Genomic DNA, 21966 nt, shown 5'->3' with positions numbered 1-21966 from the left:
AAATGGGCTTTAAGCTCCTAATTCAGTCAATTGGTTTTCTTATATTTTGCCCTTGTGGTGGAGGGCAGCGGACTTTGATCCTGGGGAACTGAGTTCAATTTCCACTGCAGCTCCTTGTGACTCTGGGTAAGTCACTTAACCCTTCATTGCCCCAGGTACAAATAAGTACCTGTATATACTATGTAAACCACTTTGAATGTAGTTGCAAAATCACATAAAGGCAGTATATCAAGTGCCATTTCCCTTTCCCTTATACTGTGCCAAAACAGGAAATACAGTGAGACAGAATAATAGAGTTCAGTAATATCTCAAAGTTATTAACATTATAATTGTGTTCACATTTGGGTAATAACTGAGAAAATGCTGTGGAAAACTGACTTGAAGAAGGAATAAATATATATCACAGAACTGGAAAATGTTGGCACATTTAGACTGTCTCTGGACTTCTGCATGAAGGTAGCTCTGCCCTGATTATTCAATATCTCTTTTTTAAAATAATAGAAAATATTACGTGCATTTTTATAATATACCACTGCATTCCACAAAACAAAAGGAGCAAGTTCACAGAAACCACCATCTCTTTCGACCTAGGCACGGGAGGGGGGGGGGGTAGATTTTAAATGATTCATGATTAATGTGAGATATAAATGTCATAAATAAATGGATAGACAGAAACTCTGAATGTGGAGCATCTGATTCTCATAATTTGATGTCTGTTTAGTGGCCCTTTACCAGGAAAAGAAAAAAAATTTCTGCATGAATATAACACATGCTAGGGTGTCCCTAACCAGCCCCTCCAAATGACACACACTCCAGTGACATAGCCACAGGTGGGCCTGGGTGGGCCAGGGCCCACCCACTTAGGGCTCAGGCCCACCCAACAGTAGCAGATGTTTAACAGTAGCTGGTGGAGATCCCAAGCTCTGTCAGCTGAAGACTTTCCCCTAATAGTAACAACATTCTACTCTCCACCATACCGGCACCTGCACATGCTCAGTTTTCAATGCATGCCTGCTGCAGACTGCCAAGGTGGAAAGAAGCATTTTCCTGCCAGCTGAGATATTTTTTTGGTGGTGGTGGTGGTGGTGGTGGTGGTGGTGGGGAAAGAACATTTGGTGCCCACCCACTTCTTACCTAGGCCCACCCAAAATCTGTTGTTTGGCTACGCCCCTGACACACTCTACCTATGTACTTCCTCCGTGTATATATGCTGCACAAGCTATCACGTATGAAAATATAAATAACATTACATTAAAATGCTACCAACAATAAGGAACCACAACGTGGATGCAGCAGCTCACACAGGTTTGCTCGCTTTGTTTTGAGTGTACACAAAACGACGGCTGCGCGGGGAAGGGGAAATAGAAACTAACCTAAGTGGCTTCAACTTTTTCATTTCATCCCGTATGCAGTTGTTATCTTACCTCCTTGGGCAAGACCGCGTTCCGAACACACTTGCCTCTAAGGTGTGAGGGGAGGGGAGAGGCGCGCGGCGCTCTCCAAGGCAACCTCCGATCCCCGCCCCGCAGCTGCCTAGAACAGGTTTTAATTCGCCTGCCGGACTTGACGTCATCTCCCGACTCTTGTGATTGGAGTTGCCGTGGAGAGGGAGCTCTTTGTTTACTGGTCGCGCGAAGTGTAGCTGTGTCTGACTGTCTGTGTGTGTGAGTAGACGATGGAGCTGCGGGTGGTCGGTCACATGACGGAGGTCCCCTTCCACGTGGCCAAGAGCGCCGCAGAGGTGGGAAAAAGAGCGGGAAATCCGCTGCACACTAGACAGTCGGCCTCGTCTGAGGCCTGAGTCCAAGCAGCGGAGCGCTAGTCGTGGGGGGGGGGGGGGGGGGGGGAATGGAGACCCCACTACTACAATAAATCACTTCTATAGCGCCATCAGTCGTACGCAGCGCTTTACAATTGAACATGAAGAAGACAGTCCCTGCTCAAAAGAGCTTACAATCTAAATCAGGACAAACAGACAGGACCAAAAAGGATAAGGGAAGGACAGACAGAAGGACACATAAGGATAAGATAAAAGTTACAAGTCAGGAGTCGAAAGCAACTAAGAGAGATCTGCCTAGTGAACGGAGTTCTAGGGAAGGAGTGTAGGGAGAGATGAGGGTGGAAAGGTAGTGAGGGGCTGCAGAGTGAATGCACTTATAGGTCAACAAGAGGAGCTTGAATTGTATACGGAAACGGATAGGGAGCCAGTGAAGCGATTTCAGGAGACGGCTGATATGGGCATAACGACTTTGGCGAAATATTAGTCGTGCGGCAGAGTTTTGAACACATTGAAGAGGAGAGAGATGGCTGAGCGGAAGACCTGTGAGAAGCAAGTTGCAGTAGTCTAAGCGAGAGCCAGGGCCTGGGACATTCCCAGGGGCAAACAAGGAGCAGGAACCGGATTCAGGCTCTTCAAAACGGAGCAAGGACACTCGATGTGTAGTTAACTTTTATTTGATGGCGACTGGACATGGTACCGTGTTTCGGCACATACGTGCCACAGTGGCGTAGCCAAGGGTGGGCTCGGGTGGGCCCTGTCCCACCCAATAGCAGTACACCTATGATGTGGCTGGCAGGGATCCCTAAGCCCCACCAGCTGAAAACTCCAAACAACTGTCCCTCCTGCATACCTTGTAAATAGCAGATCTTCGCCTGCAGTGCGCAGTGACTGATGCATACTGCTTGCACCGGCACTACAGCCTATCCTCTGATGTATTCCTGCTTATGCGGAAACAGGAAGTTGCATCAGAGGGAAGGCTGTGGGGCCCATATGAGCAGTGTGTATTAGTTGCTGCTCGCTGCCACTGAAAATCTGCTATTTAAAAGATATGCAGTGCCCCCCTAGGGTGCCCAGTTGGTGTCCTGGCATGTTAGGGGGACCAGTGCACTACGAATTCTGGCTCCTCCCATGACCAAAGGGCTTGGATTTAGTCATTTCTGAGATGGGTGTCCTCTGTTTCCATTATCGCCAAAAATCGGGAACGACCATCTCTAAGGTTTTAGATTGTAAGCTCTTTGAGCAGGGACTGTCCTTCTATGTTTGAATTGTACAGCGCTGCGTAACCCTAGTAGCGCTTTAGAAATGGTTGTTGTTAAGGTCGACGTAAATGTGCATAGTGTTTTGCAGTTGAGCAATTGTGGTTAGTATATGCTTTGAGCAACCACTTTATTCTTTGTTGTATGATACATATCTAATATCTAAATTTAATAAATGGTATTAATTGTGACTATTTTATTTTTACTTATTTTTTTTCTGTGTTAGACAATTATGGATGTAAGCTCCACCCTGGCCCCACCCCTAACCCCGCCCCATTTAGCCTCCCCAAACAGTTGGGCCACCGACCGCCTATGACTATAATGCCTTTGTATCGCTCCATGGTGCATCCGCACTTTGAGTACTGCGTTCAGTTCTGGTCGTCGGATCTCAAAAAAGATATAGAGGAATTAGAAAAGAGTCAAAGAAGAGTGACCAAAATGATAAAGGGGATGGAACTCCTCTCGTATGAGGAAAGGCTAAAGAGGTTAGAGCTCTTCAGCTTAAAAAAAGAGACGGATGAAGGGATATATGATTGAGGTCTACAAAATCCTGAGTGGTGTAGAATGAGTAGAAGTAAATTGATTTTTTACTTGTTCCAAAAGTACAAAGACTAGAGGACACTCAAGGAAGTTACATGGAAATACTTTTAAAACAAATAGGAGGAAATATTTTTTCACTCAACGAATAGTTAAGCTCTGGAACTCTTTGCCAGAGGATGTGGTAACAGCGGTTAGCGTATCTGGGTTTAAAAAAAGATTTGGACAAATTCCTAGAGGAAAAGTCCGTAGTCTGCTATTGAGACAGACATGGGAAGCAACTTCTTGCCCTGGGATTTGTAGTATGGAGTGTTGCCACGATTTGGGTTTCTGCCAGGTACTTGTGACCTGGCTTGGCCACTGTTTGGAAAACAGGATACTGGGCTAGATGGATCATTGCTCTGACCCAGTGTGGCTACTCTTATGTTCTAAGCAAGATTGAATCAGCCACACTAGATACCTGCTTCTATATTCACTGCTAAAACTTGACCTCATAATATAGCCATGGTGCAAAGTTTCCAGAATTCTGACTACTACTACTACTACTTAACATTTCTAGAGCGCTACTAGGGTTACGCAGCGCTGTACAAATTAACAAATAAGGACAGCCCCTGCTCAGAAGAGCTTACAATCTAAAGGACGAAATGTCAAGTTGGGGTAGTTTAGATTTCCTGAGAAGAGGTGTAGTGATTAGGTGCCGAAGGCGACATTGAAGAGGTGGGCTTTGAGCAATGATTTGAAGATGGGTAGGGAGGGGGCCCGGCGTATGGGCTCAGGGAGTTTGTTCCAAGCATGGGGTGAAGCGAGGCAGAAAGGGCGAAGCCTAGAGTTGGTGGTGGTGGAGAAGGGTACTGAAAGGAGGGATTTGTCAAGAGAGCAGAGGTTACGGGTGGGGACATAAGGGGAGATGAGAGTAGAGAGATAAGGAGGGGCTGCAGATCGAGTGCATTTGTAGGTGAGTAGGAGAAGCTTGAACTGTATGCGGTATCTGATCGGAAGCCAGTGAAGTGACTTGAGGAGAGGGGTGATATATCGGTTGAGGCGGAAGATAAGACATGTGGCCGAGTTCTGGATGGACTGAAGGGGGGATAGATGGCTAAGTGGGAGGCCGGTGAGGAGTAGGTTGCAGTAGTCAAGGCGAGAGGTAATGAGAGAGTGGATGAGAGTTCGAGTCGTGTGCTCGGAGAGGAGGGGGCGAATTTGCTAATGTTATAGAGGAAGAAGCGACAGGTCTTGGCTATCTGCTGGATATGCACAGAGAAGGAGAGGGAGGAGTCGAAGATGACACCAAGGTTGCGGGCAGGTGAGACAGGGACGATGAGGGTGCTATCAATTGAGATAGAGAGTGAAGGGAGAGAGAGTGGGTTTGGGTGGGAACACAATAAGTTCCGTCTTGGCCATGTTAGTTTCAGGTGACGTTGGACATCCAGGCAGCAATGTCGGATAAGCAGGCCAGTACTTTGGCCTGGGTTTCCGCAGTGATTTCTGGTGTGGAGAGATAAAGCTGGGTGTCGTCAGCATAAAGATGATAGTGGAAACCATGAGAAGAGATTAGGGAGCCTAAGGAAGAGGTGTAGATTGAAAAAAGAAGGGGCCCAAGGACAGAACCCTGGGGAACTCCAACAGAGAGCGGGATAGGGGAGGAGGATGAGCCATGAGAGTGTACTCTGAAGGTACGATGGGAGAGATAAGAGGATACTTTTTTTAATCATTAATACAATTGTATAGATTCTTGTTGTTGACTGTATGTTTCTCCTCTTATATTGATTTGTATTAATGGGAAATGTTTGTTTACATTCCTTCTTTTAGGCTCTGCAGCAGTCTTTTGACAACAACTTCATAGATGCTTTAATACAACCTTTACATGAATTTGCCTGGAACCTGTTTTTAGAAGAGAAAAAAAAGGTACTTTATTAGATATTCTTATTTGTCTAGCTTTTTCATTTTATTTTTTATTTTCAACTAGTAAAAAAGGCCCGTTTCTGACACAAATGAAACGGGCGCTAGCAAGTGTTTTTCCTCGGAATGTGTATGTTTGAGAGAGTGTATGTGAGAGTGACTGTGTGTGAGAGAGAGAGTGAATGTGTGAGTGTGAGAGAGAGAGAGTGAGTCTGGGTGCGAGTGTGTCTGTGAGAGAGAGTGTGTGTGTGAGAATGAGTGTGTGCAAGTGCGTATGTGAGACACAGTGTGAGAGAGAGAGTGTGTGTTTCACACAGATACAGTGTGTGTGAGAGAGAGAGTGTGTGTGAGACACAGACTCTCTGTGAGACTGAGTGTATGAGACCAAGAAAGCGTGTGAGTGACTGTGTGACACATAGAGAGTGAATGTGATAGAGTGTTTGAGAGAGAGTGTGTGAGAGTGAGAGAGAGAAAGACATTGACTGTGAGAGAGAGAGAGTGTGTGTGTGACAGAGATACCTTCCCCCCCCCCTCTCTGGTGTCAGGCCCCCCCCCTCCCTCTCTATGGTGTCAGCCCCCCCCCCCCCTCTCTCTCTCTCTGGTGTCTGAGCATTACTGTGCTCAGACGGTGAGCTCTGACTGTGCTTCAAGGAACTGACCAATCCTATTTAATAGAATGCACCTCCAACATTCTGAAGCCGAGAAACTTCGTGTGGTTGGTCACTTCTGCTTGTGACGAACCCGGAAGTACGTGATGTCAATTCAGGAGATGGATACAGAGAGCGGAATGCCTCAGCCATGCAGTCAGCTTCAGAATGTTGGAGGTGCCTTTTATTATATAGGAAAGGAACTGAACGCAATCCTATTTAATAGAAGTGCACCTCCAACATTCTGAAGCCCAGAACCTCGTGTGGTTGGTCACTTCTGGTTGTGACAAACACGGAAGTACATGATGTCAATTCAGGAGATGGATACAGAGAGCAGGAATGCCTCAGCCATGCAGTCAGCTTCAGATGTTGGAGGTGCCTTTTATTATATAGAAAGGACTGACCAATCCTATTTAATAGAATGCACCTCCAACATTCTGAAGCCGAGAAACTTCGTGTGGTTGGTCACTTCTGCTTGTGACGAACCCGGAAGTACGTGATGTCAATTCAGGAGATGGATACAGACAGCAGGAATGCCTCAGCCATGCAGTCAGCTTCAGAATGTTGGAGGTGCCTTTATTATATAGGATTACTAAGCAATGATCTAGGCCTCTGAAATAGTGTTTCCAGGCATGGTATTCCAATGGCAGACAGCTAGATTGATTGCATGGCTACTGTTTTTCAATGACTTAATAGGTTTCATTCCCGGTACCCAGCCCGTGCTTATGAGTGCTGCTGACCGTTACTGGGACACAGGCAAAACAAGAGTATAGATGTTCAAAAATATCTGAAGACTGTTTGCTTGTACAGTTTTGAAATCTAGTGTGAATAAACCCTCTATTTTAATTCTACCTCTTCCCCAAACAACCTTCCCGTATGTTTTACAGGCTGCTTAAAGTTCTCGTGTATCAAAGCTGCTTTTAAGAGAGAAGTACCTTTCTTAAAAGAAGGGCAACTGTGTCAGGCCAGTGGCTCAGTTGCAATACAGCACACTGTCAGCAATCATTGTCTAGGGTTGGTCCCAGGTCCAGTCGCATAGGCAGTGGGTTCCTCAAAGAATACACAGTCCACACGGGTTTGGATATATATAAAGTATATTATATTTGCAGATATATATAGGCTTACAGCACTTGGTACAGGTAAAAGGGTACAAGGCTGTCTCTGGGTGTGTGTTTAGAGTAAGAGAAAGAAAGGATAGGGTGTTGGTTCAGAGGAAGAGAGAAGCCTTGGAATAGGGCTGTCTGAGAATGGGGGAAGCAGAGCCAGGTGCTCTGGTGGCTAAAGATGGAGGTGTGCAGAGAAAGAAAAAGAAGAAACAAAGGCAGCCCAGCAGAGTCCTGTGCTGCAGGGAGAAAGAAAGAGAGAGAGATGTAGTGCCCAGGACACAGAGAAGTGCCCGGGACAGAGAGAGGGGGGGGCTGCCCCCGAGCACCATGTGCTCTGTTTTTATACCTCCAGAACAAAGGGATCATAAAACTTATCTTTCTTCCTAGCCATAACTCCGTTTGCTTTCTTTGAAGCCAGGAGAGGTGAGCAATTTCACAGGTTGTCCTTTTTGAAGTTACTAGTCATGGAGCCTCTGTGTCTGGCCTCCTTTGTTCTTGGAGAGAGCCCTGCGCCCAGATGGAACAAAAAGTATGCTGATCAAGAGCAATTAAACACAGGGCTAATAAGGCAATTTGTTCCATTTCATCCTCTGATTCCTGAAGGGGAGGGGGGAGAGTTCTCAGAGGTCAGAAGCTGGTTTAATATTATGTCAAGCTGGTTTCATATTAATATAAGTATGTCCAGCAATAATTTTGACTTCCAGGAATCCTGACACACACAACCACAGCGAAGGACACAAAAGGTCAGAGATGATACTCAAGGTAAGAGTTCTTTATTCACATCTACAGACTCAACACGGGTTGGTGTTTCGGCCAAAAGTACTGCCTCAGCAATCTCTTATCAGATGTACCTGGCGTGTATAATGTTTCTGTTTTTTGTAATTAATTATTAGTAGTTTTAACAACACACAGTGGGACAATCTCTCACGCATACAGAATTTTCACTGTCCAGCTGTGTGTTGATAAAATGTTATACACTACAGTTACATCCAATAAGAGACTGCTGAGGCAGTCCTTTTGGCCGAAACACTGGCCCGTGTTGAGTCTGTGGACGTGAATAAAGAACTCTTACTTTGAGTATCATTCGTGTGATCCTTGTCTCCTTCGTTGTGGTTGTGTGCTGGTCAGTCAGTTGCAAATACTACACATTGCCATGCAGAAGGCTTGAGTTTGATTATTTGTAGCCAGGTTTAGGGTTCATGTTAGGTTTTAGATGGAGCTGTAATTTGTGGCCCTTGACCAAAGACTTACCACAATGGTTGAGTTGAGTTGAAAGGAGATACAAATTAAAATAGAGGAAAAACCTGAGGAAATTGCGGGTCAAGGTTCTTGATGTCTTAACCCAACAGAAGCCAGTTCCAGTTCTGCTGATAATTCTAAGGTTAATAAAAACAAAACAAAAAAAACAATATAAGGTGATACATTCCTGATAGTCTTTCTAGATTGTTCTGACAAGTGGGTATATGCCCTCCTACCAACAGTTGGGAGACAGAACTACTGGATTGGCCGCAGTCGGGGACAGGATGCTGGGCTCGATGGACCTTTGGTCTTTTCCCAGTATGGCATTACTTATGTACTTATATAAACATTTGTGCAGCCTAGAACTCACCAGTATTTCTCAATCTCCTCAGCTGATGGTAGGTTGGTACCTGTGCAACCCTCATTGAATCTGGCCTGGGTTGGGTTCGCCCTTTTGGTCTCGTATGTTTTAAAATAAAATAAACTAGAGAGGGTTTTTACTCTGAGGAGCCTAATTTAACTGTGCTTGTTTTTCCTGTCTTGGGGGGTGCACCTTCCATTATTCGGGTCCCTCCCCCTGACCTCTTCTGGGAGTTGTCCTTTGCCGACCCCACTCCCTTCCCACGGCCGCTGGGAAGGGTTCCTTGAGTACCTCCCAAGAGTAGAAGGAAACCATCAAAGCAAGAGATATAAGTGCACTGTACCACATTGATCTGCTGGACAGTTAATTGCGGTATTGTAATGTACTGTTGCTGAAAAGGTGCTCTGGCAGAGCTTTCAGCCGGGTTTTCTTTCCCCTGTGTCTTAGCTCTCATTTCGGGGGGGGGGGGGGGGGGGTGGAGATATCCTTTGTTCAGCAGTGGGAAGCTTTCTGCTGGGTACAGTGGGGACTGTTGAGCCAAGATGGTTGCTTCTTTGGAGAAACCACACCACTATGCATTTCCTTAGCAGTCTTTACTCCGTTTGTTCCGAGTCAGCACTGCCAGCTTTGGGGTTGCAGGAGACTCCCACGGCGCTCTGAGGTCAGCTTGGGCAGCTGCTGACTTGCCCTAGCAGAATTCAGAGGGAAACACGCTGGTGGAAAGCACTGCATTTTGATTGCCTCGACTTCTACAGAGCCCTTTTCAGATGAACCTATTGAATTTCGGTTAATTGGTTATGGTGCCAAAACTGGCCCCAAATCCTTTTTCTGCCTGGTTTCGGTTTCAACCAAAAGGCTACAGCCATAGTTTCGGTTTTGGGCAAAATTGACTGTATGTTTTTGGTGGAAGCCAAAAATTTGTGTTTTGTCCTGTTTGTCTCCATTACTCCCCCTTGCCTACGAACAGGAGTTGCCAGTCCCTGGCTGTCGAAGGATGTAGTCAGACCAGGAGTGATCCTCGCTTGCTCCAGCCCATGCTGTCTCTGCTCTCAAAATGGCTGCCATAACTTCTAGTGGCAATCTCGCAAGAATGCTGCTTGAGGTCACGGCAGCCATTTTGAGAGTAGAGCTGACATGGGCAAGAGCGACTGGAGATCACTTCTGCCCTGATTACACCCCTACACCCCCAGGGATTGTAAGGTAATCTGGTGTGTGGGGGGGGGGGGGCTACTATGTGCATTCCTTTTTTTTAAATAAATTATTATTTATTTATTTATGTGATGTGATTGCAAATAATGTAGTTATGAACATAGCATAAGAATAGCCATACTGACTCAGACCAATGGTCCCTGTAGCCCAGTATCCTATTTGCAACAGTGGCCAATCCAGATCTCAAATACCTGGCAAAAATCCAAACAGTAGCAAAATTTATGCTAACAATCCCAGGGCAAGCAGTTGCTTCCCATGTCTGTCTCGAGACTATGGACTTTTCCTCCAGGAATTTGTCCAAGCATTTTTTTAAACCCAGATACACTAATCTCTTTTACCATAAGTACATGAGTACATAAGTAATGCCACACTGGGAAAAGACCAAGGGTCCATCGAGCCCAGCATACTGTCCCCGACAGCAGCCAATCCAGGCCAAGGGCACCTGGTAAGATTCCCAGACGTACAAACATTCTGTACATGTTATTCCTGTAATTGTGAATTGTTCCCAAGTCCATTTAGTAGTGGTTTATGGACAGCCTAACCCCTTTTTTTTTTTTTTTTTTTTAAGAAAGCAATATATTTCAATCAGTTCAAAGAAAATACATAACAGGAAAATAATTATTCGAAATTTCTTGCTCAAGTCCACATTATTGAGACAAGATTCAAGTAATGGAATTATTTATAAACATAAATTTCAAAGATAGAGCACTAGATGATAACAGCCATCATTCCACAGTGTTTATTATATATTAAAGGGATATGATGTTTAAGTACCCCTATTTTTTTTTTTTTTTTGCCTTGAGGTAAGGAATGTTGTAAGCTGAATTGGATCAAAAAATACATATTTATTTGCCTGATATCTCACCACACACTTGCAAGGATATCGCAAGTAAAATGTTGCACCCAGCTGAGTTACTGCTGGTTTCATTAAAAGAAAAGACTTTCTACGTTTTGTGTGTCTCTGGAGATGTCATAAGTACATAAGTACATAAGTACATAAGTAGTGGCCATACTGGGAAAGACCAAAGGTCCATCTAGCCCAGCATCCTGTCACCGACAGTGGCCAATCCAGGTCAAGGGCACCTGGCACGCTCCCCAAACGTAAAAACATTCCAGACAAGTTATACCTAAAAATGCGGAATTTTTCCAAGTCCATTTAATAGCGGTCTATGGACTTGTCCTTTAGGAATCTATCTAACCCCTTTTTAAACTCCGTCAAGCTAACCGCCCGTACCACGTTCTCCGGCAACGAATTCCAGAGTCTAATTACACGTTGGGTGAAGAAACATTTTCTCCGATTCGTTTTAAATTTACCACACTGTAGCTTCAACTCATGCCCTCTAGTCCTAGTATTTTTGGATAGCGTGAACAGTCGCTTCACATCCACCCGATCCATTCCACTCATTATTTTATACACTTCTATCATATCTCCCCTCAGCCGTCTCTTCTCCAAGCTGAAAGCCTAGCCTTCTCAGCCTCTCTTCATAGGAAAGTCGTCCCATCCCCACTATCATTTTCGTCACCCTTCGCTGTACCTTTTCCAATTCTACTATATCTTTTTGAGATACGGAGACCAGTACTGAACACAATACTCCAGGTGCGGTCGCACCATGGAGCGATACAACGGCATTATAACATCCACACACCTGGACTCCATACCCTTCCTAATAACACCCAACATTCTATTCGCTTTCCTAGCCGCAGCAGCACACTGAGCAGAAGGTTTCAGCGTATCATCGACGACGACACCCAGATCCCTTTCTTGATCCGTAACTCCCTAACGCGGAACCTTGCAAGACGTAGCTATAATTCGGGTTCCTCTTACCCACATGCATCACTTTGCACTTGTCAACATTGAACTTCATCTGCCACTTGCACGCCCATTCTCCCAGTCTCGCAAGGTCCTCCTGTAATCGTTCACATTCCTCCTGCGACTTGACGACCCTGAATAATTTTGTGTCATCGGCGAATTTAATTACCTCACTAGTTATTCCCATCTCTAGGTCATTTATAAATACATTAAAAAGCAACGGACCCAGCACAGACCCCTGCGGGACCCCACTAACTACCCTCCTCCACTGAGATACTGGCCACGCAATCCTACTCTCTGCTTCCTATCTTTCAACCATTTCTTAATCCATAATAATACCCTACCTCCGATTCCATGACTCTGCAATTTCTTCAGGAGTCTTTCGTGCGGCACTTTGTCAAACGGCCTTCTGAAAATCCAGATATACAATATCAACCGGCTCCCCATTGTCCACATGTTTGCTTACCCCCTCAAAAAATGCATTAGATTGGTGAGGCAAGACTTCCCTTCACTAAATCCGTGCTGACTTTGTCTCATCAGTCCATGTTTTTGTATATGCTCTGCAATTTTATTCTTAATAATAGCCTCCACCATCTTGCCCGGCACCGACGTCAGACTCACCGGTCTATAATTTCCCGGATCTCCTCTGGAACCCTTCTTAAAAATCGGAGTAACATTGGCTACCCTCCAGTCTTCCGGTACTACACTCGGGAAACATTTGTATTTTCTGACCAAGGAATGTTTTATCTTTATTCTTAAAATACATGGACATTAACCACTGTTTATCAGGTGCCAGTGCCACTGTAACCATTAATGTTGATAGAGTTACATTTTCATTATCTGTTAATTCAAGTAAATCCGTAACATTCAATGGTTGTTCTTGGCTTGATATTATTTGGTCACTCCTTTCTTTAACTGGAAGATAATACACTTGGGTGAAAGGAGGGATCAGATCCTCCCTTACACCCAAAATTTCCAATTATATATTTTTTCAACATTTCCCTAGGGGATATAACAGTTTGTTTGGGAAAGTTTAACAAACGTAAGTTATTACTTCTAGCATTGTTCTCAAGAGATTCAGTTTTTCTTCTTAATGAGGTCAAGTCTTTAATCATAGCCTCCTGCTGGGTAAGTAATCTTTTCATATCCAAATCTTTTTGTTCTTCTATCTGTTCAGTTTACCTATTTTTAAGTCCATGTTGTTTATTTTTTCCTCTTGTTTTAACATTTCCTGGTTTAGGTCTATTTATCTGTGGAGTAATTGATTTCCCTATGATCTACAATCCGAGTCCACAAAGAGTCCAGAGTAACTTCTGCTGGCTTGTGCATATCAAAAGAAAGAAGTGTTGGGCCTACCGGATTCATGCTCACAGCATTCCCCACCGAATTCACAGTAGAAATCGGTGTAGCCATCAAAGCTTCTTGCTCTCCAGCCAGTCGATGGTCTACCTCCCGACTTGAACCGGTCTCGCCGCTTCTGGGGGACCCATTCAAGTCGTCTCTGACGGAGTGCTGCAGCCGAATGGCTGAGGGGGTGGTTCCCTTGTGTCGGGGCTGAGCGTAAGCTCTAGCCCAGGAGACGCCGCCGTGCCTCCATTCGCACCGGCGCGTGTCAGCGGGCTGCCTCCCGGCACTCCAAACACTGCGTCTAACCCCTTTTTAAACTCTGCCAAGCTAACCACCTTCACCACATTCTCCAGCAACGAATTCCAGAGTTTAATTATGCTTTGGGTGAAGAAACATTTTCTCTGATTTGTTTTAAATTTACTACACTGTAATTTCATCGCATGCCCCCTAGTCCTAGTATTTTTGGAAAGCGTGAACAAACGCTTCACATCCACCTGTTCCACTCCATTTATTATTTTATATACCTCTATCATGTCTCCCCTCCGGCAAAGAATTCCAGAGCTTAACTATTCGTTGAGTGAAAAAATATTTCCTCCTATTTGTTTTAAAATTATACAGATGTTCAAATATTAATCCGCAAACAAACCTTTTCCAGAAACGGGAAGATGATAGAACTAGACACAAAATGAGGTTGAAGGGGGGCAGACTCAGGAAAAATGTCAGGAAGTATTTCTTCATGGAGAGGGTGGTGGATACTTGGAATGCCCTCCGGAGGAGGTGGTGGAGATGAAAACGGTAATGGAATCAAAAATGAATGGGATAAACACAAAGGAATCCTGTTCAGAAGGAATGGATCCACAGAAGCTTAGCGAAGATTGGGTGGGATCACCGGTAATTGGGAAGCAAAGCTAGTACTGGGCAGACTTCTACAGTCTGTGACCTGAAAATGCAAGGATAAATCTTGGTCAGGTATACGTATAAAGTAGCACATACGAGCTTATCTTGTTGGGCAGACTGGATGGACCGTACAAGTCTATATCTGCCATCATCTACTATGTTACTAGCAGGCTTATTTTCGAAAGAGAAGGACGCCCATCTTTCGACACAAATCGGAAGATGGGCGTCCTCACAGGGTCCCCCAAATCGGTATAATCGGAAGCTGATTTTGGGCGTCCCCAACTGCTTTCCGTCATGGGGACAACCAAAGTTTCCGGAGGCATGTTGGAGGCATAGCGAAGGCAACACTTGGGCGTGCCTAACACATGGGCGTCCTCGACCCATAATGGAAAAAAGGGCGTCCCTGACGAGCATTTGGATGAATTTACCTGCTCCAGTTTTTCTTACGACCAACGCACAAAAAGGTGCCTGAACTGACCAGATGACCACTGGAGGGAATCGGGGATCACCTCCCCTTGCTCACCCAGTGGTCACTAACCCCCTCCCACCCTCAAAAAACAACTTTAAAAATATTTTGTGCCAGCCTCTATGCCAGCCTCAAATGTCATACTCAGGTCCATCACAGCACTATGCAGGTCCCTGGAGCAGTTTTAGTGGGTGCAGTGCACTTCAGGCAGGTGGACCCAGGCCCATCCCCCCCACCTGTTACATTTGTGATGGTAAATGTGAGCCCTCCAAAACCCACCAGAAACCCACATCTAGGTGTCCCCCTTCACCCATAAGGGCTGTGGTAGTGGTGTACAGTTGTGGGTTTTGGGGGGGGGGGGGACTCAGCACACAAGGTAAGGGAGCTATGTACCTGGGAGCTTTTTCTGAAGTCCACTGCAGTGCCCCCTAGGGTGCGCAGTTGGTGTCCTGGCATGTCAGGGGGACCAGTGCACTACGAATGCTGGCTCCTCCCACGACCAAAGGGCTTGCATTTGGTCGTTTCTGGGATGGGCGTCCTTAGTTTCCATTATCGCCGAAAATCAGAAACGACCAAGATATAGTGGAATTAGAAAAGGTGCAGAGAAGGGCGACGAAAATGATAAAGGGGATGGGACGACTTCCCTATGAGGAAAGGCTAAAGCAGCTAGGGCTCTTCAGCTTGGAGAAAAGGCGGCTGAGGGGAGATATGATAGAGGTCTATAAAATAATGAGTGGAGCTGAACGGGAAGATGTGAAGCGTCTGTTCACGCTTTCCAAAAATACTAGGACTAGGGGGCATGCGATGAAGCTACAATGTAGTAAATTTAAAACGAATCGGAGAAAATGTTTCTTCACTCAACGTGTAATTAAACTCTGGAATTCTTTGCCAGAGAATGTGGTAAAGGCAGTTAGCTTAGCGGAGTTTAAAAAAGGTTTGGACGGCTTCCTAAAGGAAAAGTCCATAGACCGTTATTAAATGGACGGGGAAAATGCACTATTTCTGGGATAAGCATTGTAAAATGTTTTGTACTTTTTGGGATCTTGCCAGGTATTTGTGACCTGGATTGGCCACTGTTGGAAACAGGATGCTGGGCTCGATGGACCTTTGGTCTTTCCCAGTATGGCAGTACTTATGTACTTGGCCCGCTGTCCTTGGAGAATAGCTGATACAGGTAACATTGTTTTATGTGTGTGAGAGTCCTGTAAAATAGTTTTCACTTATAAGCATAACTGCACTTAGTCGCTATTCTAGAAACTTAGCATGGAAAATATATAGTGTATAACTGAAAGAGGGTATAGACTTGCAAGGGAAGGTCATGGACAAGTCAGGAATGTTCCTAGCACTTACACGCAATGACTGTACAATATTGTCTGTTACACACGCAACTGCAACATTTAGTTGCCGTCATTTACACCAGCCATTGACATGGCGTAAGTGGCAATGCTGAAATGTTGGCATATAAATGCCCATTTACACTAGTCTATAACGACAATTATGTACATAATTGCCAATACAGAATGCGTGCTTAGCACGCAGCATCCTAACGCCTTAATTTCAGTGACCATTTCAGAATTAGGCCCCTTAGATACTAAACTCAAAGTGGTTTAGAGTGTAAGTAAAATTCAATCAATAAAAATAAATTCCTAAAATGATAAAGATGTACTGATTATGTGCATATTTCGTTAGCACAGTGGCATATATGGACTCCTAAGTTCCAGTCTGTAAATACGTGCATTTCTTACATAGCACTTAGTGACAATTAGCACCAGTTAACTTCAATTCAGTGGCGTAGCCAGAGGTGGGCCTGGGTGGGCCCTCTTAGGGCTCAGGCTCACCTAACCATAACACACGTTTAGCGGTAGTTGGTGGGGATCCCAAGCTCCACCAGCTGAAGAGTTCCCCCTGATGGTAAAGAAAATGCTACTCTCCATGATACAGGCACCTGCACATACTCAGTTTTCAGCGCACGTCTGCTGCAGACTGCCATGGTGGAAAGAAGTGTTTTCCCGCCAGCTGAGATATTGTTTTGGTGGTGGGGTAGGGGTGGGGGGAGAGAACACTTGGTGCCCACCCACTTCTTGCCTAGGCCCACCCAAAATCTGTTGTCTGGCTCCGCCCCTGCTTCAATTATCAGTGATCATTGCTTTAGTGACAATTAGCGGTTAATTTGCCAATTAATTTATATGCGTAACTGTCACTATTCCAGAACCTGCGTGTGCAGTGTGCGTGCAAAATTATAGAATAAGGGGGTATGTCAAAATAAGTGAGATGAAATGAAACCAACTCATAAGCCTAAAAAGCTCTTGAAACATCAGCGTGAAGTAGAGTCGTGTGACCCATGTGTGTTGCAGTTTTACTTTGCTGTTTCTGCATTCTGTACAGTTGTTCCCTTTGTTTTTCAGGAAGTAAAAGGTGAAATGTGGGATTATCGCTCCAGTGTAATGTGTTTCATCAATGACATACTCATAGGAGACGAAAAAGCCTTCCTGAGTTGGGCTTACAAAAATTGGGCTTACACGGATTTCAGACCCTTACCGTTGTACAGGGCTCTTGCTGAAGATTTCTACTTAACACACATGAAAAGGAGCAAGGCAAGCTATACAATCATGGGTATTTTTCTGCATCCCTCCCTTCAAAACTAACTGTATGATCACTGTGAGACAAATGAGTATCTGTACAAGTTGAGTACTGGGAGGAACACAGGGAATTAAAAATTCCATATTTCTTTAATCTGTTTGTTTTAACAAAAGCAGCTGTATGTCTCAGATTAATTTCTTACGAAAGGCCAGAACTATTTAAATCAGCTACTGAAGTGATAATTTATTTATTATTTGTTGCATTTGTATCCCACATTTTCCCACCTATTTGCATGCTCAATTTCCAGAATAAGAAATACAAAGTGGTATTGCAGTAAAGTTCATAGAAGACAGAGTAAAGTGTAAAGCGAGTTAGACAGTCAAATATACTACTACTACTACTACTATTTAGCATTTCTATAGCGCTACAAGGCATACGCAGCGCTGTACAAACATAGAAGAAAGACAGTCCCTGCTCAAAGAGCTTACAATCTAATAGACAAAAAAAATAAATAAAGTAAGCAAATCAAATCAATTAATGTGATGGGAAGGAAGAGAGGAGGGTAGGTGGAGGCGAGTGGTTACGAGTCAAAAGCAATGTTAAAGAGGTGGGTTTTCAGTCTAGATTTAAAGGTGGCCAAGGATGGGGCAAGACGTAGGGGCTCAGGAAGTTTATTCCAGGCGTAGGGTGCAGCGAGACAGAAGGCGCGAAGTCTGGAGTTGGCAGTAGTGGAGAAGGGAACAGATAAGAAGGATTTATCCATGGAGCGGAGTGCACGGGAAGGGGTGTAGGGAAGGACGAGTGTGGAGAGATACTGGGGAGCAGCAGAGTGAATACATTTATAGGTTAGTAGAAGAAGTTTGAACAGGATGCGAAAACGGATAGGGAGCCAGTGAAGGGTCTTGAGGAGAGGGGTAGTATGAGTAAAGCGACCCTGGCGGAAGATGAGACGGGCAGCAGAGTTTTGAACCGACTGGAGAGGGGAGAGGTGACTAAGTGGGAGGCCAGCAAGAAGCAGATTGCAGTAGTCTAAACGAGAGGTGACAAGGGTGTGGATGAGGGTTTTGGTAGAGTGCTCGGAAAGAAAGGGGCGGATTTTACGGATGTTGTAAAGAAAGAAACGACAGGTCTTGGCGGTCTGCTGGATATGAGCAGAGAAGGAGAGAGAAGAGTCAAAGATGACCCCAAGGTTTCGAGCTGAGGAGACAGGGAGAATGAGAGAGCCATCAACAGAAATAGAAAACGGGGGGAGCGGGGAGGTGGGTTTGGGGGGGAAAATATAGAAAGTTCATTTCCGGCATGGGAAATGGAGTGGTAGTGCATAACGCAAACTGTCTATTTTGGAATAAAGACCGTGCATTTTCTTTTACCCATGGGCTGTACACCGATTCGCAAATCAAAAGTAAGCATATATTTTTCTTTGAAACTTGCGGTGGGAACCAAGCACACATGGAGAGACATTTTTGAAATAAAAGTCTAAATCAGAATGTGGACGTTTTACAAAGATGTTCAAATTCCAAACCAGGAAGAAGGTCATTTTCAAAAAAGATGGCCGTCCATCTTTTATGTTCGAAAATACCATGGTCCTGTGATTTGGATGTTTTGCGATTTGGACATCTTTGATTTTCGGCCATTAAAAAAAAAAAAAAAACGTCCAAGCCATTGTTTAGTAGACTGGTCCTCCTGACATCTCAGGACAGCAATAGGGCACCCTAGGGGGCACTGCAGTGGACTTCATAAAATGCTCCAAGGTACACATCTGACCATTGCTGCCTTACCTTGTGTGCTGAGACCCCCTAAAACCCACTACCCCCAACTGTATACCACTACCATAGCCCTTACGGGTGAAGGGGGCACCTATATGTGGGTACAGTGGGTTTCTGGTGAGTTTTGGAGGGCTCGTAGTTTCCTCTTTAAGTGTAACAGGTAGGGGGGGTATGGGCCTGGGTCCACCTGCCTGAAGTGCACTGCACCTACTACTAAACTACACCAGGGACCTGCATGCTGCTGTCATGGACCTGAGTATGACATCTGAGGCTGGCAAGTAATATTTTTAATCACGTTTTTTGAGGGTGGGAGGGGGTTAGTGACCACTGGAGGAATAAGGGGAGGTCATCCCTGTTTCCCTCCAGTGGTTATCTGGTCATTTGGGGCACGTTTTTGTGCCTTATTCGTAATAAAAACAGGTCTAGGTCAAAATGTCAAAGGAAGTTTTTGCTTTGTTCCATTGTGCCTGAAAGACGTCCATGTCCCGCCTCAAATACACCCTTGATACACCCCCTTGAGATTTGGACGTTCTTCTGACGGACTTTGGAGAAAGACGTCCAAAATGAGGTTTCAATTATACCGATTTGAACATTTCTGTGAGATGGATGTCCAAATGCCTATTCATGTCACTTTTTGGATGTCCATCTCTTTCGAAAATGAGCCCGATAGTCACATGCATCTGCTTTTTCTCTGGGTAGGGTTTTGCTGGAAAAGTACAATGGCAGGGTTGAAAAATTCAGTCTATGCATATATTCTCCGAGGACAAGCAGGCTGCTTGTTCTCACTGATGGGTGACGTCCACGGCAGCCCCTCCAATCGGAACACTTTACTAGCAAAGGCCTTTGCTAGTCCTCGCGCGCCGATGCGCACCGCGCATGCGCGGCCTTCTTCCCGCCCGAAACGGCTCGTGTTCGTCAGTCTTCTTTTGTCCGCGCTCGGGACGGTCGTGTTTGCGCCGTTCGCGCCCCTTAAGTTGACCCTCGCGCGTCTTTGAGCTTTTTGCTTAAAAAAAAAAGGGATTTTGGAGAAAGACCTTTTCGGTCTTTTTCCTCTTCCCGTACTTCTAGTTTTTTGCCCCGCTAAGTTTACTTTCGTTTTCGGGGTAGGCCCTTTTGAGGCCTCGGTTCGAGTTTTTTCTCTCCCTCTTTTTGGTGCCTTTACCGCAATTACGAGTTTTGATTTCGCCGGCGTGATTTTTCCGCCCATGTCATCGAAGTCTCCAAGCGGCTTCAAGAAGTGCACCCAGTGCGCCCGGGTAATCTCGCTCACTGATAGGCACGCGTCGTGTCTGGGGGCTGGGCACCGCCCGCAGGCCTGTAGTCTTTGCGCCCTTTTACAGAAAAGGACTCAGGTAGCGAGATTGGCCCAGTGGAACGTGTTGTTCTCGGGCTGTTCGTCGGCAACAGCACCGGGGGTATCGAGTGCATCGACAGCGTCAAGACCTCCGACCTCGGCATCGACTGTATCGACTGCATCGAGCCATCGACCCTCTGCATCGTCGGTACCGAGACATCGGAAGGCTGCGTCGGCGTCGGTGGTACCAGGACCTCCACTAGTGCTGATGTTGTCGGACGGTGGTGCTTCGACCGGAGTGCAGGTGAGGGCTGTCCATTTCCCTGCTGGTGGCGGTGAGCCTTCGGGTGGGTCTCCCCCTACCCTGAGGGCTCCTGTGGTACAGCCCCCCCGAGACCGACCTTCTTCGGCCTCGGCCCCGAGGAAGCGACGGTTGGATTCTACGTCCTCCTCGTCGGTACCGGGAAGTTCCGGTGACATGCTTCGTTTGAAAAAGTCGAAGAAGCATCGACACCGGTCTCCCTCCCGCATCGGTACCGAGAGCTCTGGGTCGCCGAGGGAATCGGCACCCAGTAGGCATCAGCACCGGGAGGACCGCTCACCCTCTGTTCAGGAGGTGTCGATGCGCTCCACCTTGGACAGCCCGGAACAGCCTCCACACCCGGAACAGACTCTGACCTCGACGCCTGCATCGGCTTCTATGTCTTTCTCCACAGCCGCCCTGCACGAGAGTCTCCGGGCCGTTCTCCCAGAGATACTGGGAGAGCTGTTGCGCCCTTCCCCTCCGGTACCGGGGGTGCTTGCGCCACCGGTACCGTCGAGTGAGGCGCCGGCTGGCCCCTTGCCCGGGGTGAGGTCTCCGACATCGGTGCCGCTTGCGGTACCGACTGCGGCCACCTCCCAGGAAGGCTCCCCGACGACGTCGGCGGAGGGAGCTTTGCCGGTGCTGGCGAGGGAGTCTACCTCTCGACGCTCACACCGTGGCCGTGTTTCCACGGAGTCGAGCCGGGCACGGCTTCAGACACAGGTTCATGAACTTGTGTCTGATACCGATGGTGAGGCCTCCTGGGAGGAGGAGGAGGACATCAGATATTTCTCTGACGAGGAGTCTGATGGCCTTCCTTCTGATCCCACTCCCTCCCCTGAAAGGCAGCTTTCTCCTCCCGAGAGTCTGTCTTTTGCGGCCTTTGTCCGGGAGATGTCTACGGCCATCCCCTTCCCGGTGGTTGTGGAGGACAAGCCCAGGGCTGAAATGTTTGAGCTCCTGGACTATCCTTCTCCACCTAAGGAAGCGTCCACAGTACCCATGCATCATGTCCTAAAAAAGACATTGCTGGCGAACTAGACCAAGCCTCTAAGTAATCCCCACATTCCCAAGAAGATCGAGTCCCAGTACCGGATCCATGGGGACCCAGAGCTGATGCGCACTCAGTTGCCTCATGACTCTGGTGTTGTGGATCTGGCCCTAAAGAAGGCTAAGAGTTCTAGGGAGCATGCTTCGGCACCCCCGGGCAAAGACTCTAGAACCTTAGACTCCTTTGGGAGGAAGGCCTACCATTCTTCTATGCTCGTGGCCAAAATCCAGTCTTACCAGCTCTACACGAGCATACACATGCGGAACAATGTGCGGCAGTTGGTGGGCTTGGTGGACAAGCTCCCTCCTGAGCAAGCCAAGCCATTTCAGGAGGTGGTCAGGCAGCTGAAGGCGTGCAGAAAATTCCTGGCCAGAGGGGTATATGATACCTTTGATGTTGCGTCCAGGGCCGCTGCTC

At 46.3% G+C, this 21966-nt stretch overlaps 1 protein-coding gene across 1 annotated transcript in view; it reads left to right on the top strand.

Moving 5' to 3' along the window:
- The first annotated feature begins 1672 nt into the window (after window positions 1-1672).
- Window positions 1673-21966, top strand: part of PPIL6 (peptidylprolyl isomerase like 6) — an 80821-nt gene continuing 60527 nt past the window's right edge. The window contains exons 1-3 of the mRNA XM_030195667.1: window positions 1673-1741; window positions 5383-5478; window positions 16960-17148. Coding sequence (XP_030051527.1) covers window positions 1676-1741; window positions 5383-5478; window positions 16960-17148 — 351 coding nt within the window. The 5' untranslated portion in view covers window positions 1673-1675. The remainder of the gene's footprint in view (window positions 1742-5382; window positions 5479-16959; window positions 17149-21966) is intronic.

This window comes from Microcaecilia unicolor, chromosome 3 (genome assembly GCF_901765095.1).
Source record: "Microcaecilia unicolor chromosome 3, aMicUni1.1, whole genome shotgun sequence".
Classification (NCBI taxonomy): Eukaryota; Metazoa; Chordata; class Amphibia; order Gymnophiona; family Siphonopidae; genus Microcaecilia; species Microcaecilia unicolor.
Note: the sequence above shows the minus strand (reverse complement) of the source record. Positions and strands in the feature narration are given on the sequence as shown.